Source organism: Schistocerca cancellata, chromosome 3, assembly GCF_023864275.1.
Source record: "Schistocerca cancellata isolate TAMUIC-IGC-003103 chromosome 3, iqSchCanc2.1, whole genome shotgun sequence".
Classification (NCBI taxonomy): Eukaryota; Metazoa; Arthropoda; class Insecta; order Orthoptera; family Acrididae; genus Schistocerca; species Schistocerca cancellata.
Window position 1 is genome coordinate 121380203 of NC_064628.1, and position 25301 is coordinate 121405503.

Genomic DNA, 25301 nt, shown 5'->3' on the forward strand with positions numbered 1-25301 from the left:
TTGATGTAATTCATGAGGACTTTGGAGCTCAAACATCAATTGTTCTGAGAATTTATGTACCCTGACAAATGCAACTATGCTTTATCAGAAAAAAGTACCTCAAGATCAACTTCGCCATTGTACACAGACAGTAACAGCCAGTTGCAATAATAATGTCGAGCAACTGTTTCTGAGTTCCTCAATTGATGGAGTATTGTTTTTTTGTATGGTTTCAATTTCAGTTTTTGCCCAGTTCTGTGAGCAGATGATCTTGGCACACCAGTTTGAAGTGCCAAACAGTGCAGAGATTTTCTCGGACTTCTTTCCAAAGCTTCCCTTTTCAGTTAAAACTTGGTGTTCTCTAGGCCTTCATTTGTGTAACACAGATTCAGTCTCTTGAAATTTCTTCAGTAATCTGCACATTGTCAAATCATTGGGAACATGCACACTGAGAAATTTTTGTATGAATTCAAGCTGGCATTCCGTGTACTATTCTGTTTTTGCATATTTCAACACAAGTAACTCTTGTTGAACCTTCGTGTGTACCATACTGAATGTAAACTCCACAGGAACTCAAAACAAAACACCTGAACACTCAGTCACACAGTATAAAGACATGTGCTTGGTGTTTCTGTCTGAGGACCAGGCCCAGTGACATATAGGCAGGGTAAGCCCCTGACTCACACAGTTGCATAATGACATACAGCAACAATATTTGAACCCATTAAACTTGACAAAAAAACTTAAAAGAAAACACCAGTAAACCCAGTCGCAAAGTATGTGGCAACAGCAGGCAAATGTGCCGCATGACCCGTGAATCCCTCCTGGGCGTCTTCTATGAGGCAGCCTGTATTTTATTATGTAAATACTTCTTGCAATATTATTTTTGACTGCGCTATTTGGGATAAAATTTTAAATTTTACAATTACATTATCATTGATTAAAATGAAAAAAAAAAACTGGTTGAGTTACAACAATTTCTCTTTTATGTTTATGCTAGGGTTATCATGCAGTCTGAAGGAGTATCTGGAGAAGTGACATTCAGCCAGCGCTCACCATTTGACCCGACATGGCTACATTTTAATTTATCATCATACAATGATAAATTTCTTGGGAGGCCTTTCCATTTGACAAAGTACAGGATACATGAACTGCCACCTCCATCCTTTTTTGCTGAAAAAAGTGGCAATAGATGTTTTCAAACAGGCAATGTGTACAATCCGACTGATATCAATCCAGATGATGGTAAGTGCATTTAGCATGATTTTGCTAAGAAAATAATTGATAAAGCACTCAAGAGAACTTTGCATCACCTGCATATCCACAAAGAGTGTGGGCATAGATTCAATGGGAGCATAGAATAAAATCAAAATCTGCTGCCAGATAACATCAGTATCATGTTGTTCCACCCTGTGCATTGTAATATTTTTGGATCATTTGTAAACCCTCGTCGCCAGTTTTGTAGAGGCCTCATCACTTTTGCTGTGGAAAACGAGTTGTCATTGTTGTTATTGTAGGCCGAGCTTGTGAGTTCATGAAATGTCTTCTGGGGCAGTACACTGCTAAGACAATTTCTCCCTGCCACTATTACATGGCTATGCCCCCAGGGTCAGGTAACAGGCTAGGAGAAACAAGTGGTGAGTGTCTATGGCACTAGCAACAGCTTGCATCTTTGTGCCTATGGTGCATTTTGCCCTGGCTGTGCCTTGTTTGAATGATACAGCAGGATCCTCCTTGCCATGCTATCCACAAGGTGTTTGAGGCATTGTTGCTCAATTTTGTCACATTCCTCAGCAGCAGTCCTTTTGTCATCAACTGGTCCCAAGCATTCTAAATCAGGTTCATGCCAGCAGATATTGAAGAAGATTCCATTAATTTGATTCTTGTCTCCTGGAGGAAGACGCTCATGAGTGGACATTATGTGCTTCTGTATTTCCATCCTGAAAGGTGCACCCATAACTGAAATATTAATTGTAGTGCTGGACAGTAGGTTGGAGAATCCTCTCTCAATAATGTTTAACACTTAAATTACACTCAACAGCAATGAAAGGTGTCTGACATTGGTACATGATACACTCTCAAAACACTGCAGACCCATGTTTGTGCTCAACCCATCACTCATCTGTGAATAGAAATTTGCCATTTCATGTGGTCCTTTACCCACCCTCTTTACACATAAGAGTTGGTGTTGGGGGTGTTTGTACCACTGCTCATAGTGGATGCCTAGAGACCAAATTGATAATTTATAATTTGTATGTAGAGTCACCAGCTGGTGTTGTTGACCATGGGTGACCACTTGGAGGCAATCCTTTATTATTTTGTTATTAATAATGGAAATAAACTTCCTAAGTGAGTATATGATCACTGTGAATATTTAGTGAATAAAACTGGCTAGGTGACGTAATATAGCTCTCTATTTGTAATGGCATTTTGGCTATTGCCATCATCAGGTAAAACAAGGTTCATTGTTAATCAAACCAATGTCTGATGGGAGAGACAGCTCAATGCCAGATTCGGCATAGGTTTTTTAGACACTGAACCACATTTTAAAAGTTCTAAGTTTTGATCTGATAGGTGGCAGTAGCCAAAATGAAGTTATAAATAAAGACATACATTAAGTGATCTAGATTATTTTATTTACTAAATACCCATTGTTTCATGTCTAATGATAGCAATTAAATGTTTAAATGACATTGACATGGTTTATGATAATTTGGCAGGGAACATGAAAATGCAGACAACCATTCTTGTTGTAGAGTGACAGTGCACAGGAAATATAAGATCGAAATGTATCTTAAAGGCATGTTGATAGACTGAACAATGTGAATGGAGACACAGAGCACTTTACTGAGCTGTATTAGTAAGTCAAGTTTACTTTTATCTCCATTACACAGGTAATGTGTTCGAAAGAATGTTCAGGAAGAGGTTTCTGATTAAAAACACAAAAACTTTGCAAATCATGAGGGGTGGTGTAAAACTTTTTCTCAGTAGTTTATAACATAGGACAAATGGGTATGACAGAAGAACTTTGAATTCACAGCTATAACAAAAAATTTAGTCTACACCAGTACACCTCTGACTCTTCAAAGAATTGAATTCGGTGGATATAACAGCTTCAGACATGTATTTACTTTACAAATGACTTAGTGTGTTAAATATTTTATGTTAAAGCATATAAGCAAGAAAAAGTCTAGAACATTTTTGAAGTTGTGCATAAAGTTTATTTGAAGTCATCAAGTGCTCTCATTATGAAACATTAGATGAATATAGCCTGGTAATTTGTGCTCCATTTAAGTGAAAGGAAGTTTTTCACACATCTCAACATTTATGAGTCTTATCTCCCAAACTGTGTCTTGTACAATAATTTGATTTTGCAGGTACATTCAGCTTTGTGTGGATACTGTCTGGAAACTGCGTTGCAAATAGAATTGTTAGTAGAGAAGTAATAAATTAAAATCTCATGTAAAGACTGTTGGATGTTGCTGAGTGCTCTCATTCTCAAATACTGTATGAATAAAGCGCAGATATTTGTGCACCATCAGTTATGCTGCCTCAAGACAAACACTCAGTTTTTAGCTGTAATAATTGTCTTACTGTGTTAACGTATACCTCTTAATGAGTATATTATGACAGTATTTTAAATTTTAATATTCAGCCAATAATTACGTGAAATATTGAAAATTAAATTTTTGTTGCCCCTGGAAGCCACTCAGTAGGCAACTTGCAGTTGGTAGTGAGGTGTTGGTTAGTAGGTTAGTAATATAGATATCATATATTAAAAAACTTATAAGGTAATACAGCACAAAGACAATGTACACAGTTTTTCGAAGTGGCATGATTCTGTAATCTCAGTGATTTTCTTTCATCAGTCCCACCTGCTTGTCTCTAGACACATATGCTTCTAAATAACTCCAAGTTTTTGTTTTAGATAGAATTCGCAGTGTATGAAATGATCAGGAAGCAATGAAAAGGCCATTTAACTGCTTCTGATAATGTTTTTCTCCTTCCTCAGTTTATTATTATTGTTATTGCTCTTCTTGCCTCTCTCTTTGAATTATCCAGAAGCAAATATACAGTCCTTTTGAGCAAAAAATAGGGCTACACTCCAAGCACTAAGGCATATGAAAACATACCCAAGAGTTAAAAATGAATCCATCCTGATTTATTATCTTGTTTATTATTTCAGTTTTTCCCAGCCTAATTGTAATGCAAATTAAGAAAATTCTTCACCAGTCCTATTTGGTTTTACAGCTGAAATATCATCAGTTGTGTGTGAGTGTAAACTGGCTTGGTGTAACATTGTTGGTAAAAGCTCTTATGGTTCTAGCTGGATGGCCATGTTGAAATACCATGATATTTCAATGAGTGTCATACTTATCATATTCTTACCAGGATTCATAGATTTTCTTTTGAAATGTTAGAAGATTGTGAATGTCTCCCTGTTTGTATGAGAATGCAGGTATTGATACAAACAGGAATTTACAGCAGTCTCACCAATATGAAACATGACAATGGAAACAAATTTCCAAGTTTTTTTCCTAATGTGTGGTTTACCATAATTCAAGATAAGTTCAAAGATCAAGTTGTTGTGGAGGAAATAAGTGCCAGTCACAACTACTTTCATTTTTTGGAAAGTACATTTGTTGAACAACTACTGGATTTTCTGTTGGCCACACAGAATTAAATATACTTCCAGCATCATATCCTGCTACCATCTCTCTAAGGCAACCTCTCGGCCTCATTTCCTCAATTGGTAGTTTGGTTGGATAGTACCATTACTTGGCTACCAAACTCTACAGACTTTAAATTCTTGAGTTTTTATTTATTGAGTTATCTGAATATAGGAGTTTACAGAAGAAAGATGAATAGGTGACATTTGGAGATGTTCTAAGACAAGCAACGTACCAAGTTCTCATGAGGGTACATAACTACATTCCAGCTGGTAGAACATCTTCTGAAAATTTATTCTGGCCTACTTAAAATTGATTGTGAAGTGTAAATTTACTTTAACTGTTGAAAATGTATTATTACTAATCTACTTTTGTAACAGTACATGCCTGTATGAACTTGCTTCATATGATTATTTGTCTCACCTTCTGGAATATTTACTTTCCTGCTTGGTGCATCAAACAATTGAAAGAAGATATTGCCAGCTCCAAAGTATTTTATATTTCTTTGTGACAAGGAAAGTTGCCACTCACTATATAGTGGAGATACTGAGTCACAGATAGGCACAACAAAAAGACTCTCACAATTATAGCTTTCGGTCATTAAGGCCATCATCAACAATAGACACACATACGCAAACATACACACACACAGAAACAAGCAAATGCAACTCACAAACGTGACTGCAGTCTCAGACTACTGAAAGTGTGGTTTCAGTTGCCTGAGACTGCAGTCGCCTGTGTGAGTTGCATTTTCGTGAGTGTGTGCGTGTGTGCGTATGTGTGTCTGTTGTTGATGAAGGCCTTAATGGCCAAAAGCCATAATTGTGAGAGTCCTATCTGTGACTCAGCATCTCTGCTATATGGTGAGTAGCAACTTTCCTTCTCATAATATTGTTACATTCTATCCTGGATTTTCCATTGTTTCATTATATTTTTTGTGTAAGAGTGATTGAATTTTTATCAATTTCCTAGTAAAACATTTGGAGGAGTTGAATTAACTGTGCATTAACTTATTCTTGGACGCAGACACAGTAATTCAGGAAACAAGAAATGTAAAATCTATTTCAGTCTTTCCTTCTCATTGTGTGCTGTAAGTCTCCACTGACCTACGGTTCTGGGTGACTTTACCCAAAATCTACCTCTTTTCCTAGACCTCTCCAGTCCTTTTCCTTCACCCCTCTTGCTTCCCCTTCAACCCTTCTCCCTGAAGAAAGAAGGAACCACTGGCTCCGAAAGTTTGTCTAATTACAACCATCTTTGTGTGTGTGTTCTGCTGCCACTTTGTGAGTAGATTTTTTACCTAGCCAACTAAATCATTCTGTCAAAAATCTAATTCAGGTGTTTCCATGTTTTATTGTGCTTTACATAATTCAAAATTCATCTGTCTACACATATTAACCTGTCTATCTTATTTCCTAATACAGTGAGCTTTTGTGTTTTCCTATGTTATCCATCTGTAGTGGCATAATCCATGTTGTCGTGGAATCTCTAATAATGGGACAAGAGTGTCACACTAAGTCTCTTTCTGAGATACGTACTGAGAGTATTACATCAAAGAAATATTGGAGTATCCAAAACATTTAACATTTGTTTTCCAACATTAATCTCAAAACACACATATATATAACAGATGGTTCTGGGTCCCAGTCATCCTGGGGTCCAAGTGACCTACTCTTCATAGTTACCCTTCCCTATCCTACACCTCACTATGCCTCGAGACAGGAACTAATATTTCCAAAAGCGCTGAAAGGTGTCTGTCACCAGTACCAGCAATTCTGCATCATAATTTTTATACATCTATGTAATTGTCATTTTTCTTTCTTCATAGCTACCACATGCTGACCAATAAATTGCCTTACTGTATGGAATTAGTTGTGAATATTTTTACCACTTGAATATCTCCTCATGAGAGAGCATTCATAATTTTTAAATCTCAGTTTTGATATGTTCTTTAAATTGAATGAAAGGGGCAGTTGTGTGCAAACATACTTGCTCATCTATCTCTGTATACATATGTATTGCAATAAGCTTAATAACTAAATTAAAAAAGGCTGTATGAAAAACAGAGGGCTGAAAAGTCTCAGGTTTGAAAGAGTAATGATATTTTAAAGAATGCTTTTTTTGAGTAACATTTAAGCAGTTTGGTGCTGAGTGTAATATTATCAGAAGAACCTAAATATTTATGTTAGTATTTGCAGTAGAAAAAATTTTTGTCAAGAGGAAATTATTAACAATCAGTGCAGCACAATAGCACCTGATAATAGAGTGAACAGTTTACTTTTCGAGATGGTGCATGCCTTTGGCACATCATTTCAAATTTTTTTGGTTAAACTTCTCCATGCTTCTATAAGGAGTATCATTACTTCAGTTTACTTACATTATAACTTATTTTTAAAAAATTCTAATTACAGTCAGTGGGTAAAACATGTCCCTCATAAAATATCACATTTTTACTATCAATCTGTTATAACATTTCCCTTTAGGTTCTGCAAGCCAAGATACATATGGTGTTGGAGATCTTAGTGGAAAACATAATATGTGGCGTGAAGAACAAACCTTTTCTGATTTGAATGGCAGGTACTGGGATATTTATCTACCACTTCAAGGTCCATACAGTGTTGCCCACAGATCCTTAGTGCTTTACAAGTAAGTTGGAATTTTTTGTTAGTGACCTTCATTGCCTCAATAACAAATAACAGCATGCATAGAAATGGTGCAATGGGACAAAACAGCTGCGGGTAGACATTTATACAGCCAAAAGATGGCATGCTTGAAAATATGTTTCTTGGTGAAATGTATTGCTTGTTATGTACAAGAAAAATCTATAGTGAAATTTCTAGCACTTTTGGAAGAAAGGACATTGCAGTAAAATGGCTTAGCCACAGCCTAGTGGATTGTTTCCAGAATGAAGTTTTAGTCTGCAGTGGAGTTTGCACTGATTTGAAATTTCCTGGTAGATTAAAACTGTGTGCCAGACCAGAAGCTAAACCTGAGACCTTTGCCTTTCAGGATCAAAACCTCTACCAACTGAGCTATAAAAGCATGAATCAAGACCTGCACTCACGGATTCACTTTTGCCCATACGTCTTCTCCCACCTTCCATTCTTCACAGAAATTTTCTTAGTCTTGCTTGGATAGCTCAGTCAGTGGAGCACTTGCCTGTGAGTGGCAAAGGTCCCAGGTTTAGGTCCCAATCTGACACACAGTTTCAATCTGCCAGGGAGTTTCAAATCAGAGCACTCTCTGCTGCTGAGTGGAAATTCATTTGGGGAACATTCCTTTAGGCTGTGGCTAAGGCATTTAGGTGCAATAATTTTTGTACCTGAGATATAGTTTGATATTCTGGGATAATTCTGCAGCTGCCTTTAGCACTTTCAGAATTCAGAAGAGAGCTATAAGGATCATTAATGGAAGCAAAACTGGAGACTCCTGCAACCCTTTTTCAGAAAGCTGGAGATCCTAAAATGCCACATAGTGCCAACCAAATACAGACTAAAATTCACAAAAATTACATTAAAATAAATTTGAACCCTACTTGTGTTACATGCTAATACACAACTTTGTCAAAAGGAAGCAACCCACATGGCACTTAAGCTGTTCAGTTTTTTTTTTCCATCCTGTGTCATCAATTATTTGTTGAATATATTCCAATCTCTATCTTTCTCTACAGTTTTTATGCTCCACAGCTCCCTCTGGTACTGTAGAAGATATTTCCTGTTATCTCATCATGTTTTATCATCCTATCACTTCTTGTCAGTGTTTTCCACATATTCCTTTCTTTGCTAATTATGAGTAGAAACCCCTCACTCCTTACCAGTCCACCTAATTTTCAACATTCTTCTGTAGTACACATCTTGTATGGTTTGATTCTCTTCTGTTCCAGTTTTCCTACAGTCGATGACTCACTACCATCGAATACTTTGGTCCAGACATACATTTTCAGAAATTTCTTCCTAAAATTAAGGACATGTTTGATACCAGCAGACTTCTTTTGGACAGGAGTGTCATCTTTGCATGTGGTAGTCCCTTTTATATGTTTTCCTTGATTCATCTGTCACAGGTTATTTTGCTTCCCAGGTAGCAGAATTCTTTAAATTTCTCTACTTTGAGATCACTAATTTTTATATTTTTATGTTAAGTTTCTCAGTATTCTGATTTCTGCTACTTCTCATAATGTTAATCTTTCTTTAGTTTATCGTCCATCTATATTCTAAACTAATTAGACTGCTCATTCCATTCAACAGATCTTGTAATTCTTCTTCATCATTACTGAGGATAACAATGTGAATCTTATCATTGATGTTCTTCACTCTGAATTATAATCCAACTATTGAACATTTCTTTTATTTATGTCATTGCTTCTTTGATGTATAGATTGAACAGTATGCATGAAAGACTGTATACCTGTTATTATCCAATGCTTTGGTCCAGACATACATTCTCAGAAATTTCTTCCTCAAATTAAGAATGCTTGATACCAGCAGACTTCTTTAGGCCTTCCAGTCTCATTGTTCCATCTTTGTTCTTTTATGTGTTGGTATTTATGTTACTCACCTTTGTTTATAACTCACTTCTATTTTTCTCAGATTTCTGAACAATATGCCCCATTTAACATTGTCAAATGCTTTTTCCAGCAAATCCTATGAATGTGTCTTCATTTTTCTTCATTCTAGCTTCCATTATCAACTACCGTATTTAATCTCAGGTCATCCAAACCTTTTTTTAAATCCTGTCTCATAATACTGGATCCCCTCTGTTTTCCATATCAAGTCAAATTTCTTTTTCTATTGTGTCATAGAGACCTTGGGTGTACTTTATCCACCTATCCACTCTCTCCTCTGCATTTAACAGTGGAGTGCCCAATACACTTATGGGATTCCAGATACGGATCGTAATATATGTAATAAACAGTTCCCAAGTTTTCTATATACACATATATTTTACCATAAAGACTATATTTAAAAAGAAAGATGATGAGACTTACCCAACAAAAGCGCTGGCAGGTCGATAGACACACAAGTAAACACAAACATACACACAAAACTCAAGCTTTCGCAACAAACTGTTGCCTCATCAGGAAAGAGGGAAGGAGAGGGAAAGACGAAAGGATATGGGTTTTAAGGGAGAGGGTAAGGAGTCATTCCAATCCCGGGAGCGGAAAGACTTACCTTAGGGGGAAAAAAGGACAGGTATACACTCGCACACACACACATATCCATCCATACATACAAGACACAAGCAGACATTTGTAAAGGCAAAGAGTTTGAGCAGAGATCTCTGCTCAAACTCTTTGCCTTTACAAATGTCTGCTTGTGTCTTGTATGTATGGATGGATATGTGTGTGTGTGCGAGTGTATACCTGTCCTTTTTTCCCCCTAAGGTAAGTCTTTCCGCTCCCGGGATTGGAATGACTCCTTACCCTCTCCCTTAAAACCCATATCCTTTCGTCTTTCCCTCTCCTTCCCTCTTTCCTGATGAGGCAACAGTTTGTTGCGAAAGCTTGAGTTTTGTGTGTATGTTTGTGTTTACTTGTGTGTCTATCGACCTGCCAGCGCTTTTGTTGGGTAAGTCTCATCATCTTTCTTTTTAAATATATTTTTCCCACGTGGAATGTTTCCCTCTATTATATTCTTACCATAAAGACTGATACACATGAACACTGCATGAAGTACAAGGGCAGACTGAATTCAACATGGCGGCTCATCAGAGCAGTTAATATTCCTCACAACTGTTGACCTATCCCGACGTTCCACAACCTCTTTAATGTTGCATTTTCTGTATGCTGATCAACTCCTTCCGCTGATCTTTTCTTTTTCAACTTCTTTACATTTTTCCTGCAGCCATTTCGTCTTGGGCCTCCCTACACTTCCTATTGAAGTAATGACAATTTCATAATTGTACTTTAACATTTTTTTTATATGGTGGGTTTTCTCTGTGCTTTTTTTTCTTTCTTTTGTCTGTACCTTGTCTTCATAGTTGTATTGTGGTTGTAACTGTAATTGTGATAAGTAATTTACCTAAATGTCTGGTAATTTCTAGACGTAAAAAACAGTTTATGGAACTAGGTGCTAGGTTTTACTGTACCAGAAATAAAGCTGGAAAAAACTAATTGATTAATTCAGTACATAATTCACATTCATGGTTCAGGAGAGAAAGAAATACAGGATACCATAGTTTGATAGTTCCAACATTAGGACTGAAACACTTTTAAGTGAGCTATAATTATTGAGTGACGAGGCAAGTGGTGGCTCAGACGCCGGGGTGGGCAAGTTTATGGCAAGGTGTCGAAAACCCGTCGGCACAACCATGGGCGGGAGCAAAGGCCACAGAATTCCCATAGAAGAGTCACATCACACATCATCCAAAATGCCAAGGAACTTAGCCTTGGTAAACATGAGTCAAGACTGCGGGTCTTTGAGCAGAACCTGAGTGTCCTCATCCAAAGGCTGTAGAGCGGGCGAGTTCAGATAAATCAACAATACTTGAAATGGCGTTGGTGTGCGAAAGGGAATCAGCGGGGATGTTATCCTTGCCTTTGATGTAGCATACGTCTGTAGTATAGTAAATGGAGAGACCAGGTCGAAGTGGCAGAAACGTCGGGGGGGTGGGGGGGGGGGGGGGGGGGGGGGGGGATCCTCTGGCGGGGTTGCAGAAGGCGTCCACCAGCTGTTTGTGATAATTAAGAATTAAGAATGCTGAAATGTTTGGCGGCCTCATACACCGCCAGAAGCTCTCTATCAAAAGCAGAATTTTTCTTCTGTGCTGTAGGCAGTTTTTTGTAGAAGAAATGAAATGGTGATACTGTGTCACCATTGCTCTGTTGTAATACTGCCCCAACCACGATGCAGCTGGTGTCCATAGTGATGAACAAATCAGCAGACGGATCAGGGTGGGCGAGTACAGCTGCCTGAGGTAAAGCTGTTTTAAGAGCCCTTAAAGTCTCTAGCATGGGTTCAGTCCAACGGACTGGTTTGATGCCCGGTTTGCCGGAGAGCGAGTCCGTCAGCGGGGCCTGCATGGCAGCGGCAGAAGGTAGATGACGGCGATAGGAATTTATAGTACATAGGAAACATCTAAGTTCTTTGTACGTAGCTGGGAGTGGCAATGACGTGATAGCCTGCACACGGGATTTGGGAAGCTGTATTCCGTCTGCGGAGACAGTGTAACCCAGAAATGTCACAGAGGACTGACGCAATTGGAATTTTTCTTTGTTGACCTTGACACCGTTGGATGCCAAAGTCTGGAGGACCTGGGGAAAATGATCTTCGTGGTCGTCAGTCGATTTGCTGAAAATGATTATGTCATCCAGGTATGCGAATTGTCGTAAGATTGAGTCAATGAAACGTTGCCACATTCTTTAAACTGAATGGCATGAAGTTGTACTAGAACAAACCGAGTGGCATGATGATCACAGTCCTTGGAATGTCTTCCGGCACTATTGGAATCTGGTGATAAGCATGTTTGCAGTGAATCACACTGAAGATTGTGGTGCCCGATAACATATGAGTGAAATTGTTTGTGTTTGGCATGGGGTAATTGTCTATGACAGTGCGAGCATTTAAAAGTCTGTAATCACCAAGCATTTGAAAAGAACTGTCATGTTTGGTGACGAGGTGAATTGGTGAAGACCAATTGGTGTTCGATGGCTGTAGAATGCCTGCCTCCATAAGTTCGTTAATTTGCTGCCTGGCCGCGCGCAACTTAATGGGGTTGAGGCGTCTAACCTTGTGTCTAATAGGAGGGTGGGCAGTGGTATTTACCTTGTGTGTCATTCCATCAGTAATGGAAGTGACTGAGAACTGCACACGAGGCTGAGTAACGTTCTGACATGGAGTTTTGGAACAAGTGGGGCGCAATGAGGCGTAGCCATTAGCGTGAGTGGGAAAAGGCAGTACAAAAGTCACATGCCTATTACTCGAGTGCGGCGTGTGCTTGTTTGTAGAGGTCAGCTGTGCACACAGCACAGAGTGGAGTGGGGCACACAGCGACTGTCTGTTGTTAACTTTGCCTTGGGTAATTGGCATGGTCGAGAGAGCTGCTGGCGTCGCACGACGATGGACAGTGATGGCTGCCGAGTTGCTTGGCTGGCGTGCAGGAGAGGGGGAATGTTTATCAACAAATGGGGTGGCTGCCTGCGTAGTGGGCGTGGTCATGCTGTGTGAGCGATTGTTATTAGAGACACTGTTTGAAACACGAAGCACTGTGTGTAGTGGGCACTTGGGCAGTGCAGAGGTCACTGAACGCAAAACGTCACATGCAATGAATGTTTTTGAGCTAACCTGCTGAGTGTTTGAACTGATGCTTGGTGATGAAGTTCGATCCGGTGAAGGAACTGTGGATTTCAGTTTCAACAGCGAGGTGCGGGTCGCAATGAGCTCATTGTAAGTGTGAGCAATGCATTGTTTCAGCTCATCGTTCTCCCAGTGGAGGTACACCGCTGAGTCATATTCTGAAAATAGGTTAGTGACGCAGGTCACAATCTTGCCCGCAAAGGCAGAACAGTTGTGAACTAAATCCCATGTTGCGGCGGAAACAGAACTAGGAGTAAGGGTGCCGGAGCACGGTATCTATTGTGCAAGACAGGTGGTGTAACACTGAACACTGGACTACGTTCAGGGAGAGCTTGTAATGGGACAAAAAATCCATAGTGAGAATTGGTTTGTCAATGTCGGCGATGTAGAAGGTCCATGGGAAATGCAGAAAAGGCGATAGGTGCACCATCACCTTCACAGAACAGACAGTTTGTAATGTTGATGTGTTGACACCTCATAGGAGAGACTTCGTCGGTGAAAAATCGGTAGGAGCCAACGATAGAGGTATGATAGACATGTCAGCGCCAGTGTCAATTAGGTAGACAAACTGTGATGAAATGTCTGTTACGTATAAACAACCGCTAAGCCAAGGGGATGAGTGGACGGAGTGCAATGTTAGGGGATGCCTGTGAAGTTCCTCGCAGGACTCGGCGTCACTTAGTTCCTGCAGTCAGCACTTGGGTGTTGGCAAGGTAACCTGCACTTCTTGGCCTCAGCCCCAGAAATCTTGTGGTACCAACAGTACGGATGTGGTGCGGGCAGTGACTGTGATAGCGGGGGAGGCTTCTCATTGATCTGTTCTTGGACATAAACCGGGATGTATGGAACATGGGCGAGTCTTGAGTGCTCGAAAAGAGTAGAGAGCGAACAAGTACTGCCTGGCGGTGTAGAAAGCGTGGAAGTGGAACGGGCCCTGCCCCTGCCTGCAGACGGCCAGTAAACAGGAGGTGTAGTGTCACACGGTGATGGGGAATAAGTTGGGTGTTTGTGGCACAGGAACGCATACAGCTGATCTGCGATGCCTAGGCTAGAACCGATAGACTTGAAAAAGTGTGGCTGTAGGTGTATCTGTAGGTCAGTAGGTAACTTGGCAGACCATATCGCCCACAGAGTGACATCGGGCATCATGCGCTCACTCATGAGTAACCTGAGGTGGTGCCAAAGTTGTGACGTAGTGTGGCCCCCCAGGTGCTACTCGTACAGAATCTTTATTATCAATTCCTGTGGCGAGTAGGCAAGTCAGTCCAGTATTGTTTTCTTGGCGAACTCATACTTTGGTGGCAGTGGAGGCAAAAGTAGGAGATCACAAATTAAATCCCAGTGGTCGTGAAGGTGTGTGACCAAACATAGGAACTTGGAGTTGTCATCAGTCACTTGGTGCAGCTCAAAGAGGTGCTCCACCAGTGTAAACCATGAAACTGGATTGTCCTCGTATAGGGGAGGTAGCTTGGGTAGGCGGTCTGGAGGTGGAGATGAAGGTGGCTTCAGTGTGTCTTGGAAGGCCTGCAGTCCCGCTGCACAAGAGTTCATGCTGGGATCTGGCTTCACCGGAACAACGGCTGGTTGTAATGTCTCTGAGGACACCTGAAAACATGACGTGACAGGCATGGTTGGTACCATGGGAGTGATTGGGTGAGCTGCGCATAATGAGGGCCTGTAAACTGGACCGTAAATTTCAGGAATAACACTGACATTGTCCAACTTGAAAATAATGTGGAAGGCTGGCACAGCAGACGCAGACAGTACTGCGAAAGGAGCGAGCGGTTGTATGGTCAGAACGGAGGCCCCCCATTGGTGAGTGGGTTAGGGAGGGAGGTGGCCTGGAGCTTAAAGTGGCAACAACAAGAGTTTTCCACGCACATTGTCCACGCATCCTTCATGGTCGCACTGTTCTAGTACAACATTGCTGGATGAAGAGGCTATGTTGGGTGCACTCATACCCACGTGGTCACGAAACTGGGCTGCCGATCCAGTGGTTTGTTCTGGTGAACTGGATGCATAAAAATGCCTGTTACTGATTTGTGAGGAAGGCGAGGCTGGCGTAGCTTGGTGATAGTTGAATGCTTGTGTGTTTTGCACAAATGGCAGCGTTGCACGTGGCACTATTGTAACCAATGTCTTGGCGAGTAGAGGATCAAAGCACGTGTGTGAATTTCGGTCCCTTTGAACTTTGTACGAGTTATTGATCATCACACTATTTAGTAGATCATCCGCTTCACTTTTCACTTGTTGTCCTGCGTAATTCGGCGAAACAAAGCCTGAGTCCATTGAGATAACTGCATATCACTCAGTTGTTGTGGAGTTGCTAAAGTAGAGGTTATCCTCGTCGAAGATCGTAGATCACTGTCCATTAGTTGTGAAATAGCCGACGGCAGAGTGGTTGTATTGGCCTGTTCTTAAGAGCTGGGCCTCCAAATCTTTGTAAAGAATGTTCGGTGATGTAGCCATGGCACCAGACCTGAAACCTGTTGATTCTATATGACGGGCACGGAAGTCGTGGAAGATGTAGAACTTTTTGTCTGGGGTCACCAATATGGGATTCTAGATAAGGATCATAATATATGTAATAAACAGTTCCCATGTTTTCTATATACACTTGTATTTTACCATAAAGACTGACACACATGAACACCACATGAAGTACAAAGGCAGACTGAATTAAACATGGCGGTTCATCAGAGCAGTTAATATTCCAAAGATTGTAATTTGTGTGGTCAATGTGACCTATCGATGCCACACACTCTTTAATGTTGACTTTTCTATATGCTGAGTCAATCCTTCCACTGATCGTTTCTTTTTCAACTTCTTCACATTTTTCCTGCAACCATTTTGTCTTGGCCTCCCTATAGTTCCTGTTGAAGTAATGAAAATTTCATAATTATGCTTTGACATCTTTTTATATGTGGTTTTCTCTGTGCTTTTTTTTCTTTCTTTTGTCTGTATCTTGTCTTCATAGTTGTATTGTGGTTGTAACTGTAATTGTGATAAGTAATTTACCTAAATGTCAGGTAATTTCTAGACTTAAAAACAGGCTATGGAACTAGGTGCTAGGTTTTACTGTACAAGAAATGAAACTGGAAAAACCAATTGATTAATTCAGTACATAATTCACATTCATGGATCAGGAGAGAGAGAAATACAGTGTACCATTGTTTGATGGCTCCGAAATTAGGACTGAAACACTTTTAATTGAGCTAGAATTATTGAGTTTTGTGGAAAAGCTCTACATGAAAATGGTAGATTCTGCTCCAGGATGGCACAACTGAGCAACATGAACAGAAGAAAGCTCAGAAGGGAGAACGTAAAAAATATGATAAAAACTGCAAGTCATAAATAATCCAAAGAATTTCAGATAGTTACTTAGAATATGCCAAGGATAAGGAAAGTGCCTAAGATCTGTGCAGTGTATGAACTCAAACTTCTGAGCAGAGAGGTCATTCAGAAAGACTCTGTTGACCATAAAATTTAATGCAAATGATGATACTCTTGAAAAATCATTTTTTAAAGTTTGATAAGTTAATACTTGATTTGAAAGCATTGAGTGCTAATATTAAGGTAACTAACGCAGTGTCTAGTTTGTTACTAACAGCGCCTCGAGAAAACAAAGTTGTTTTTACTGCTCTGGAAACCTTATCAAGTAAGCAATTGAAATGAAGTTTTGGAAAGAAGAGACTATTAAATGAAGAAGAAAAATGTTATAATTCTACATGTCATTAAATGAACAGCCTTCTTCTACAGCATTTGTCTCACAGCAAGGTCAAAGGAGGTGCAAGTGACACCTAAGTCTCAAGGTATGAATGATGCAACAAAGCTCAGTGTAAATATATCTATTAGCGATGTTAGAAGCCAGTTCATATTAGGGCACACTGCAAAGTTAAATTGTCACAAAAGCATAAAAGTAACAGTTCTGCAAATGTAGGAAAAAGTGCAAATTAGATGCAAGTGAAAATAATTTTTCTTTCTCTGCTGTTACTGTAAGTTTTCCAGATGGTAAAGTAGACTGGTTTATAGGCACAGGGTCAACATAACATTTAATTAATGAATCTCTTCCTTTGATGAATGTGAAGGAACTGGAAAATCCAATAAGAATAAAGGTTGCCAAAACAGATACATCTTTGTTTGTCAGTAAGGTTGGAGATGTTGATGTCAAAAGCATGATTTGTGGAAAGAAACTTCAAACAAAAATAAAAGATCTTCTTGTGTCAGATTTACTAATAATTTATAATCAATGTGTAACCTAGAAATGGCTGCATATTGCATTGTTTTCACATATACCTTTCATTCATACGTACTACGAGTTCTGTGTGTTATGCTTGTGTTTCAGAATTTGATGTAGACTTGTGGCATAAACATGTAGAACATTTGAACCTTGAAAATATGAAGAAACATCATTATCTAGCAGAGGGACTGTACAAAGTAAAGTTTTTGAACCTGTAAAAAATGCTTGACCAGCATAGAGGTTAAACAGATACAATTACCACATATTCAGCCTCATGTTCGAGCCAAACTACCACTTGAAATGATACATATGATGTCCTTGTTCCTGTAATGCCCATTTCTTTTGATGGAAAGGAATATATAGTGACTTTCACTGATTGTTATGATGGACCCACAATTCCATATTATTGTTTTTTTTTTTATGCAAACACGGACCAATATAAGAGTTTCAGGATAAAATTATTGATGATTATACTCACTTTACAGGAGCTTATACTCTTCAATGAGAGTCTGAACTGTTTCATTATTTTAAAGTATACTGTGAAATGGCTACTGCTCATTTTAACATGAAAATCGATAAATTTAGATGTGCCAATGGTCATGAACACATTTCAAATGAAATGATGAAATTCTTTGAAGAAAAGGGGGTGCAATTCAAGTTTACCATAAGATACACACCTCAGCAAAATTGAGTGGCAGAATAACTAAACAGTACTATCATTGAAAAGCCTCATTATATGATTCTTGGATGTGAACTTGGAAAGCAGTTTTGCTCAGAAGTGTTTTTATCCTTAATCATAGTACTACTTCGACTTTAGATGGAGAAATTCCAGAAATTCTGTGGCATGAAGGAAGTGAAATTAGGAGAAATTATCTGTATTTGGGTGTGTTGCTTACTTGGCTTACTTGCACACAAAATGTTTCATGACTGGATATTGTCTTATAGTTACAAATTATGGTGTCCCAAACAACACAAGATTCTATTGGAAAGAAATGGAATTTTGGAGAATATAAGTATCTATTTGTAGGTGAAAGCAATGATGACTGGATCTTGAAGCAGACTATTCAGATGTGCGACATAATGCAGAACATAGCAGAATATCAAGAACATCAGAATGAAACTAACTTCAAAGAAACTGAACATGCTGTTGAAGATAACTAAGAGCCTGTGACTTCAGAAGAAGTGAAGAAAGCAGAACCTCTGCACAAAAGCAACAGATTAACAAGCAAAACCTAGGTACTTGGAGGATTTTGCAGTGTTAGTCTAGAATGCAGAAGCATTTGAGGAAACCTTACCTCAGAATTTTGGAGATGTAAAAAGTCAGCATGATGAAGAAGAATGGACAAAAGCAATAAAGGAAGAAATGAACTCGCTCTCATCTGAAGGCATTTGGTCTTGTGCACCACTTCCAGCAAATAAAAGAGCCATTGACAGTAAGTGGATGTTCAAACTAAAAGAGATGTGTCTAGAAATATTGAGAGATATAAGGCATGCCCAGTTATTAAAGGTTGTGCTTAGATACAGGTTTATGACTATGAGGAGGCATATGTTCCAGTTACTCCACTCACAACATTTAGAACTTTTCATAGTTTGGTGAATGAACATGTGTTTATGAAACAAATGGTTGAACAAAATGCATTCCTGCATGGAAAACTGACTGAAAAAAAAAGTGAAAGTTCCTCGAGGTGTAAGGCTTAAGGAGAACTTTTATGCAAACTCAATATAGCATTATATGGGCTGAAGCGGGCACCAAGAATCTGGTACTCTACATTTGACAATTTTATGAAGAAAACTGGGTTTTGACAATCTGAAGTTGATATATGTCTCTATATTGAAAGCCATAATGATTATAACACTTATTTGCCAAAGTATGTGGATGATATTCTAATTGCTGGGAATCTAAAAAGCAAAATTACTCGTATTAAGAAGAAGTTACAACTAAAATTTCGAATGTGAGAACTTGGTGGACCAATATCATTCCTTGGAATAAATGTACAGAGGACCAGTGGCAAAATGTTTCTTAATCAATGAGTTTATCTTGAAAATTTATTGAAAAATTCAGCATGGAAGACTGTACTGTGTAAAACACTGATGGAAGTCAAACCCAGTGAAGATGGTTGTGGTGGCATGGCTGGAAATAAACCATCCAGAAAATTAACAGGTTGTTTGATATATGTAATGACAGCTATGAGACTAGACATAAGTGCCTCAGTTACCTATTTTAGTAGACATCAAAATAAATCAACAGAATTCTACTGAAAAGGTTCAATATGAATTCTTCAGTATGTTAACACTTGATTTTGCTCTGTGTTACAAAAAGCTTAATTCAAATGCTCTTCTCTGCTATGTTGATTTTGTCTGGAGAAGTGAAAAAGACAGAAGATCTATGACTGAATACATACTCCAGTTTTTGGGAAATACTGTTTGTTGCACTGCAAGGAGACAAACATGTGTTTCACTGTCTACAGCACACACCCTGCGGCTCAAGAATCTTCTTGAAGAATTTTAAAATATTTGTGAAATCTCCAACAATTTATGAAGATGACTGAAGCATGTGGATATGAAATACAATTTCCTACAAACAGCTGTACAATGAAGGACATCTGAATGTTCAATACATTAGCTACGAGATGCTCATTGCAAATATTTTAACAAAAGCAACTGTGGGTGTACAGTTCAATAAAGTGTGTCTGAAGATGAGAATACTGAAATTAGCAGATGTTAATGAAATTATTAAATTGAAGAGGGGGTGAGGGTTGAAGTAATGACAATTTAATAATTATGATTTGACTTAATTTCTCTTTGTTTTTATTATCTGTGTTTTTTCCCTTTTTATATCTGTATCTGGTCCTCGTGGTTGTTTTGCGGTTGTAATTGTAATTGTGATAAGTAATAAACAGATATTACCTATTAAATACCTGTTAATTTTTACATTAACAACAGTTTCATTCCTGAGTGACTTATATTGCAGTACTCCTATCTTCCCCTGAACATATTTGTATCTCATTCGCTTGTCTATCAATGAAATATTTCATCTTAACCCAAAGTCTTTTCACAGCTACTTTTCTAGCACCTTTGTTTACCTTTCCAACATCTGTGACAGCTCTTTCTAAAGCTGTCTGCACCTCTTCAGTTGAACAACCTACTGTGGTATTCCTTATTGCAGTATCCACATCTTTACCGAACTTAAAATATGTCTCATCATTCATCAGTACTTTAATACCCCACTTGCATCCTCATTCATTCCTCTGTATGATTCTCTTAAACTTCAACCTATTCTTCATCATTACTAAATAGTGATCTGGATCGATTCCTGCTGTGGGTACACCTTACAATCTAGTATCTGATTTAAGAATCTCCGTCTGATTATGATACAGTTCAACTGGAATCTTCCCATGTTCTCCAGGCCTTTTCCAAATGTTTCTCCTCCTCTTGTGAACAGTGTATTTGCTATTACTAACTGAAATTTATTGCAGAATTCAATTAGACTTTCTCCTATACCATTTCTACTATCAAACCCATATTCCTCTAACTCTTTCTTCTATTCCTTCCCCTATAACCTCATTCCAATCTCCCATGATTATTAGGTTTTCATCTCCCTTTAAATACTGAATAGCCCATTCAATATCCTCATATACTTTCTCTATCTCTTCACCTTTCTTCTTTCAATATCGGCATATATATCTGAATTATTATTGTCAATTTTGTTTGCTGTCGAATCTGGTGAAAGCAACCTTATCACTGAACTGTTCACAGTAACACACTCTCTGTCATACCTTCCTATTCATATCAAATCCTACTAACTTTATATTGTGGCAGTGATATTTTTCATGTCTGGTGCAAAGTGAGATCAAAAGTGCGTGAGAGTTTTTTTTTGGTCATGTGTTGTCTTTTATCTTTGCCGTAAGACTATAGGATCTCCTAGTTTTTGTTACTTCTCTGTTGTTTTTAGTTTCTTCTCATTGTGAGTTTTCACGAATATCCCTTTATTTCTGTCAATCTCTCTGGTGCGATTCTACGTGCTCGTTGTGAAACTGGTTGTCCTGGCGTGGTATGAATATAGTGAACCGTACTGTATTTAACTTCTTTTGTCTGTCCGTCAGAACATCTCCGAATCTTCTCTTCATCATGTAGCTCTTCGGCTACAGAGTTGCCAATCGCCTGTAGCTTCTCACAAGTTGTATGCCCTTTAGTGCTTGATATTGCACTGTTGTCCGTCAGATTTAACAAACGTTTTCGTTGTAAGTCGACCACCAACTCGAAATGTGCCAGAAAATCAGCGCCCAAAATAGGTTCTGATATACCAGCTATCACAAAAGACCAGGTAATTATAGACTATGATAAACTTGCAATGGAACAGACCAAGGATGCAGAGCTACGACAGCTGTTAAACGACTCGTCTACAGCTCTGAAGTTTGAGCAGATTCTGGTGCCTGACTCCAAGTGGAAGCTGTGGTGCAACTTTTCTCAGGGCAGACCAAGACCATTCATTTCAGAAATATTGTGCAAGATGGCATTCGACAGTGTCCACACACTATCGCACCCAGGAGCCAACGCTACAATAAAGCTGCTGACAGATCGCTATGTGTGGCCTTCTATGAAAAGAGATGCACACCTTTGGGTATGTTCCTGCATTCCTTGTCAACAGAGTAAAGTAGGACGACATGTGCGTGCTGATATTGGAGATTTTCAAGATACCTCTGCTAGATTCGCACACGTTCACTTGGACCTGGTTGGACCTCTCCCACAGTCAGAGGGTTGAGATATTTGTTTATGGCCATAGATAGGTGCACAAGATGGGCGTGAAACACGAAGTCAACAAGAGGACGAGCGTAGGGTGCGTTGGTACCATAAACGTTTTGGGAGAGATGCTACAAGATGTACATCACCATGCGCCTACTCAGACAACCAAGGTATGTACAGAAATAGTGCAGATTATTTAGTACCAACCTTACTACCTGGATCAGAGGGCCTCACACACTGGGTGCAGCAGCTAAAACGTCACTGCACAAATATACGTTGCCTGCCACCTTCTCGCCATAGTAACCGTAAGGTGTTTGTACACAGAGACTTGTACAATTGCTCTCACGTAATGTTGCGAACAGACTCAGTCAAATCGCCTTTACAACCACCATATACAGGCCCATTTCAGGTGCTGAGTAGAAATAAGCATACCGTGGACATAATGTACAATGGTGTTCCGACAAAGGTATCGATTGAACGTGTCAAGCCAGCATGGGTTTTACCCTCTCCGACCTCTGACACCACGCCTGTGCATCAACACATGATGGACGCAGAGCATACCGAAACACCGCTCAGTACATCGTCCGAGACAGGTGAATCACCACCACAAACAACAACGTCACCGCCCCCGAGACACCCAACGCACACCAGAGCTGGACGTTGAATAAAATTCAAGTATCTTCATGTCTGGTGCAAAGTGAGATCAAAAGTGCGTGAGAGTTTTTTTTGGTCATGTGTTGTTTTTTATCTTTGCTGTATGACTATAGGATCTCCTAGTTTTTCTTACTTCTCTGTTGTTTTTAGTTTCTTCTCATTGTGAGTTTTCACGAATAAATATTAATTTGTTAACTCATTATACCAGATGGCTATACAATTATTTGTTGTAGGCATGTTGCCTACAATATCATTTTCTTTTGCTGTTGGTATTGCCCTATATTTGTCTGACCAGAACTACTTCTCTTCTTTACGTTTCACTTCACTGATCCCCACTGTATCTATACTGAGATTTTGCATTTCCCTTCAGATTTTCTAGCTTCCCTACCATATTCAGACTTTTGACTTTTCACACTCTGACTCATAGACTATTTTTATTTCGATCACCTCCCCTTGGTGGCAGTCTTCTCCCAGAAATCTGAATGCCAGACTAATCCGGAATCTTTTGCCCATGGAAAGATCATCATGACACTTTTTAAATTAGAGGCCACATGTCCTATGGATACACCTTACATGTCTTTAATGGAGTGGTTTCTATTGCCTTCCACATTGTCACACCGTTGATGATTGCTGATTCTTCTGCTTTTTAGGGGGAGTTTCACAACCTAAGGGCAAGAGAATGCTTTGAACCTCTGCCCACCTCTCTGCCCTCTTTGACAAGGCCATTGGCAGAATGAGTTGACATCTTATGCCAGCAGTCTTCATCTGCCCTTAGTGATGATTTTTATTCAAAATTGAAGCAGTGGTTATGTTCAAACCTGAGACCCAGGATGTTCAGATTACTAGTAAAAGACACTATCGCAATTTATATGTTTATTTATTTTTAAATCCAAATAAACCTTGTGCAAACAGAGGTGTCCTTTCACTACACTATCCCTCAAATGGCACATATATGAAACAATGATGAAAAAAGAGAGAAAGAGTGAGACTCAATTCAGCGATCCACCAACCATTGAGTCTCAGTACTAACCACTTTTCTTTTCTGTTAAACTGAAACTGCAACATCAAACAGCTAAAGAACGAAACATATCCCAAACAATTTTTTTCCTCACTGACTTACAATGGAGAACACAATCAACGAAACAGATTGCCAAAGATAGAAATGAGAAATGGTAAGGGCCATATACACCAGTAGGGTGTCTTGACATCTCTATCAGGAGAAGGCAATACCCACTGGCTACTTTAACAAACACCCTGTCTGATAAATGTGAGATTTGTCATGTTAGCAAAATCGTCCTGATAATGGGGCAGTTGTGAGGCATCCCATTATCCAGTAAGCATGCGCTGCTGAAATGCCAAAAAGACATCTCTCTCTCCCCTTCACACACACACACACACACACACACACACACACACCAGAAAGAACAAAATGAACAATTAACCACATCACAGATTTAATCTTCCACTTCGGAAAGAAGAAGGCACCCGGCCGCAGAATAATGTTGGTGGTGTAAGCAGTGACAGAAGTCCTGGTGAAGAAAGCAAGTTGATTTTGCTGCCAGAGCCACTTCTCCAGGTGACCACTGCAAGAGAATATAGGCACAAGTGTGTCCAAGGATCTACATCAACAATGTGTAGCCATGTCACTAAATCCAATTTGGTATAGATGTCCATTAGTAGGTAATATGTTATTCATGACTCTGTACCAAGAGGAAGTAACTTCCATTGTGTGAATCGGGAGACTGATGTTGGTTCATGCACCCTTCTGATAAACATGCAGTGTACACTAGACCACAGATCTTCTGTTTAAACCAATATCAAAGCCATCCATACATTTTAGGAACTCCTCTCTGCTCACCCATCCTAGATAAATTCCTGCTTTAATAGTTGGTTGATATTGTAAAGCTGTGAAGTCTTATGTGCTGTGTCACTGTTTTTACGCTGTAAAACAATATCTAGATTAGTAAATGTGCTGCTTCTGATTCAGTACAACACATGAACTATTGATGGAAACAAATCTTACATAAACCTGATGCAGTGGATTGTAAACCATAATCTACCTAAAGTGAATATTAACATAATTTCATTCAACATTTGTACCATACTGTGTAATACCAGATAAATGGAAATTCTGTGTGGCTAGGGCCTCCCGTCAGGTAAACCATTCACCTGGTGCAAGTCTTTCAAGTTGAGACCACTTCAGCGACTTGCTTGTTGATGGGGATGAAATGATGATGATAAGGACAGCACAACACCCAGTCCCTGAGCGGAGAAAATCTCCAACCCAGCTGGGAATCGAACCTGGGCCATTAGGTGTGACATTCCATCGCGCTGACCACTCAGCTACCAGGGGCGGACGTGATACCAGATCACATGGACCAAATAAATAACAGGACTGTTAGTCCCCACAAGGTATGGAGGAGAACTTATGTGAAGTTTGGAATTTAGGGAAAGAGGTACTGACAGAATTGAAGTTGTGAGGACAGATCGTGAGTCGATAGCTCAGTTGTTAGAGCACATGCTCACAGAAGGAAAAGGCCTTAAGTGTGAGTCCTGGACTGGCCTCATAGTTTTAATATGGTCACGTTGTTCCAGTCAGGGATTTTATTGGCTCATTGGGATGATCAAATGGTTAGGTTCATGTGTATAAATTGCTAATGTTGGGTGGGGGGGGGTGGGGGGGTCAGGATTTATGCCTGCCAGTATAGGACATAGTAAGTGTGG

At 39.4% G+C, this 25301-nt stretch overlaps 1 protein-coding gene across 1 annotated transcript in view; it reads left to right on the forward strand.

Moving 5' to 3' along the window:
- LOC126177144 (uncharacterized) overlaps positions 1-25301 on the forward strand; it is a 219088-nt gene that overhangs the window by 82693 nt on the left and 111094 nt on the right. The window contains exons 6-7 of the mRNA XM_049924416.1: positions 980-1224; positions 7133-7295. Coding sequence (XP_049780373.1) covers positions 980-1224; positions 7133-7295 — 408 coding nt within the window. The remainder of the gene's footprint in view (positions 1-979; positions 1225-7132; positions 7296-25301) is intronic.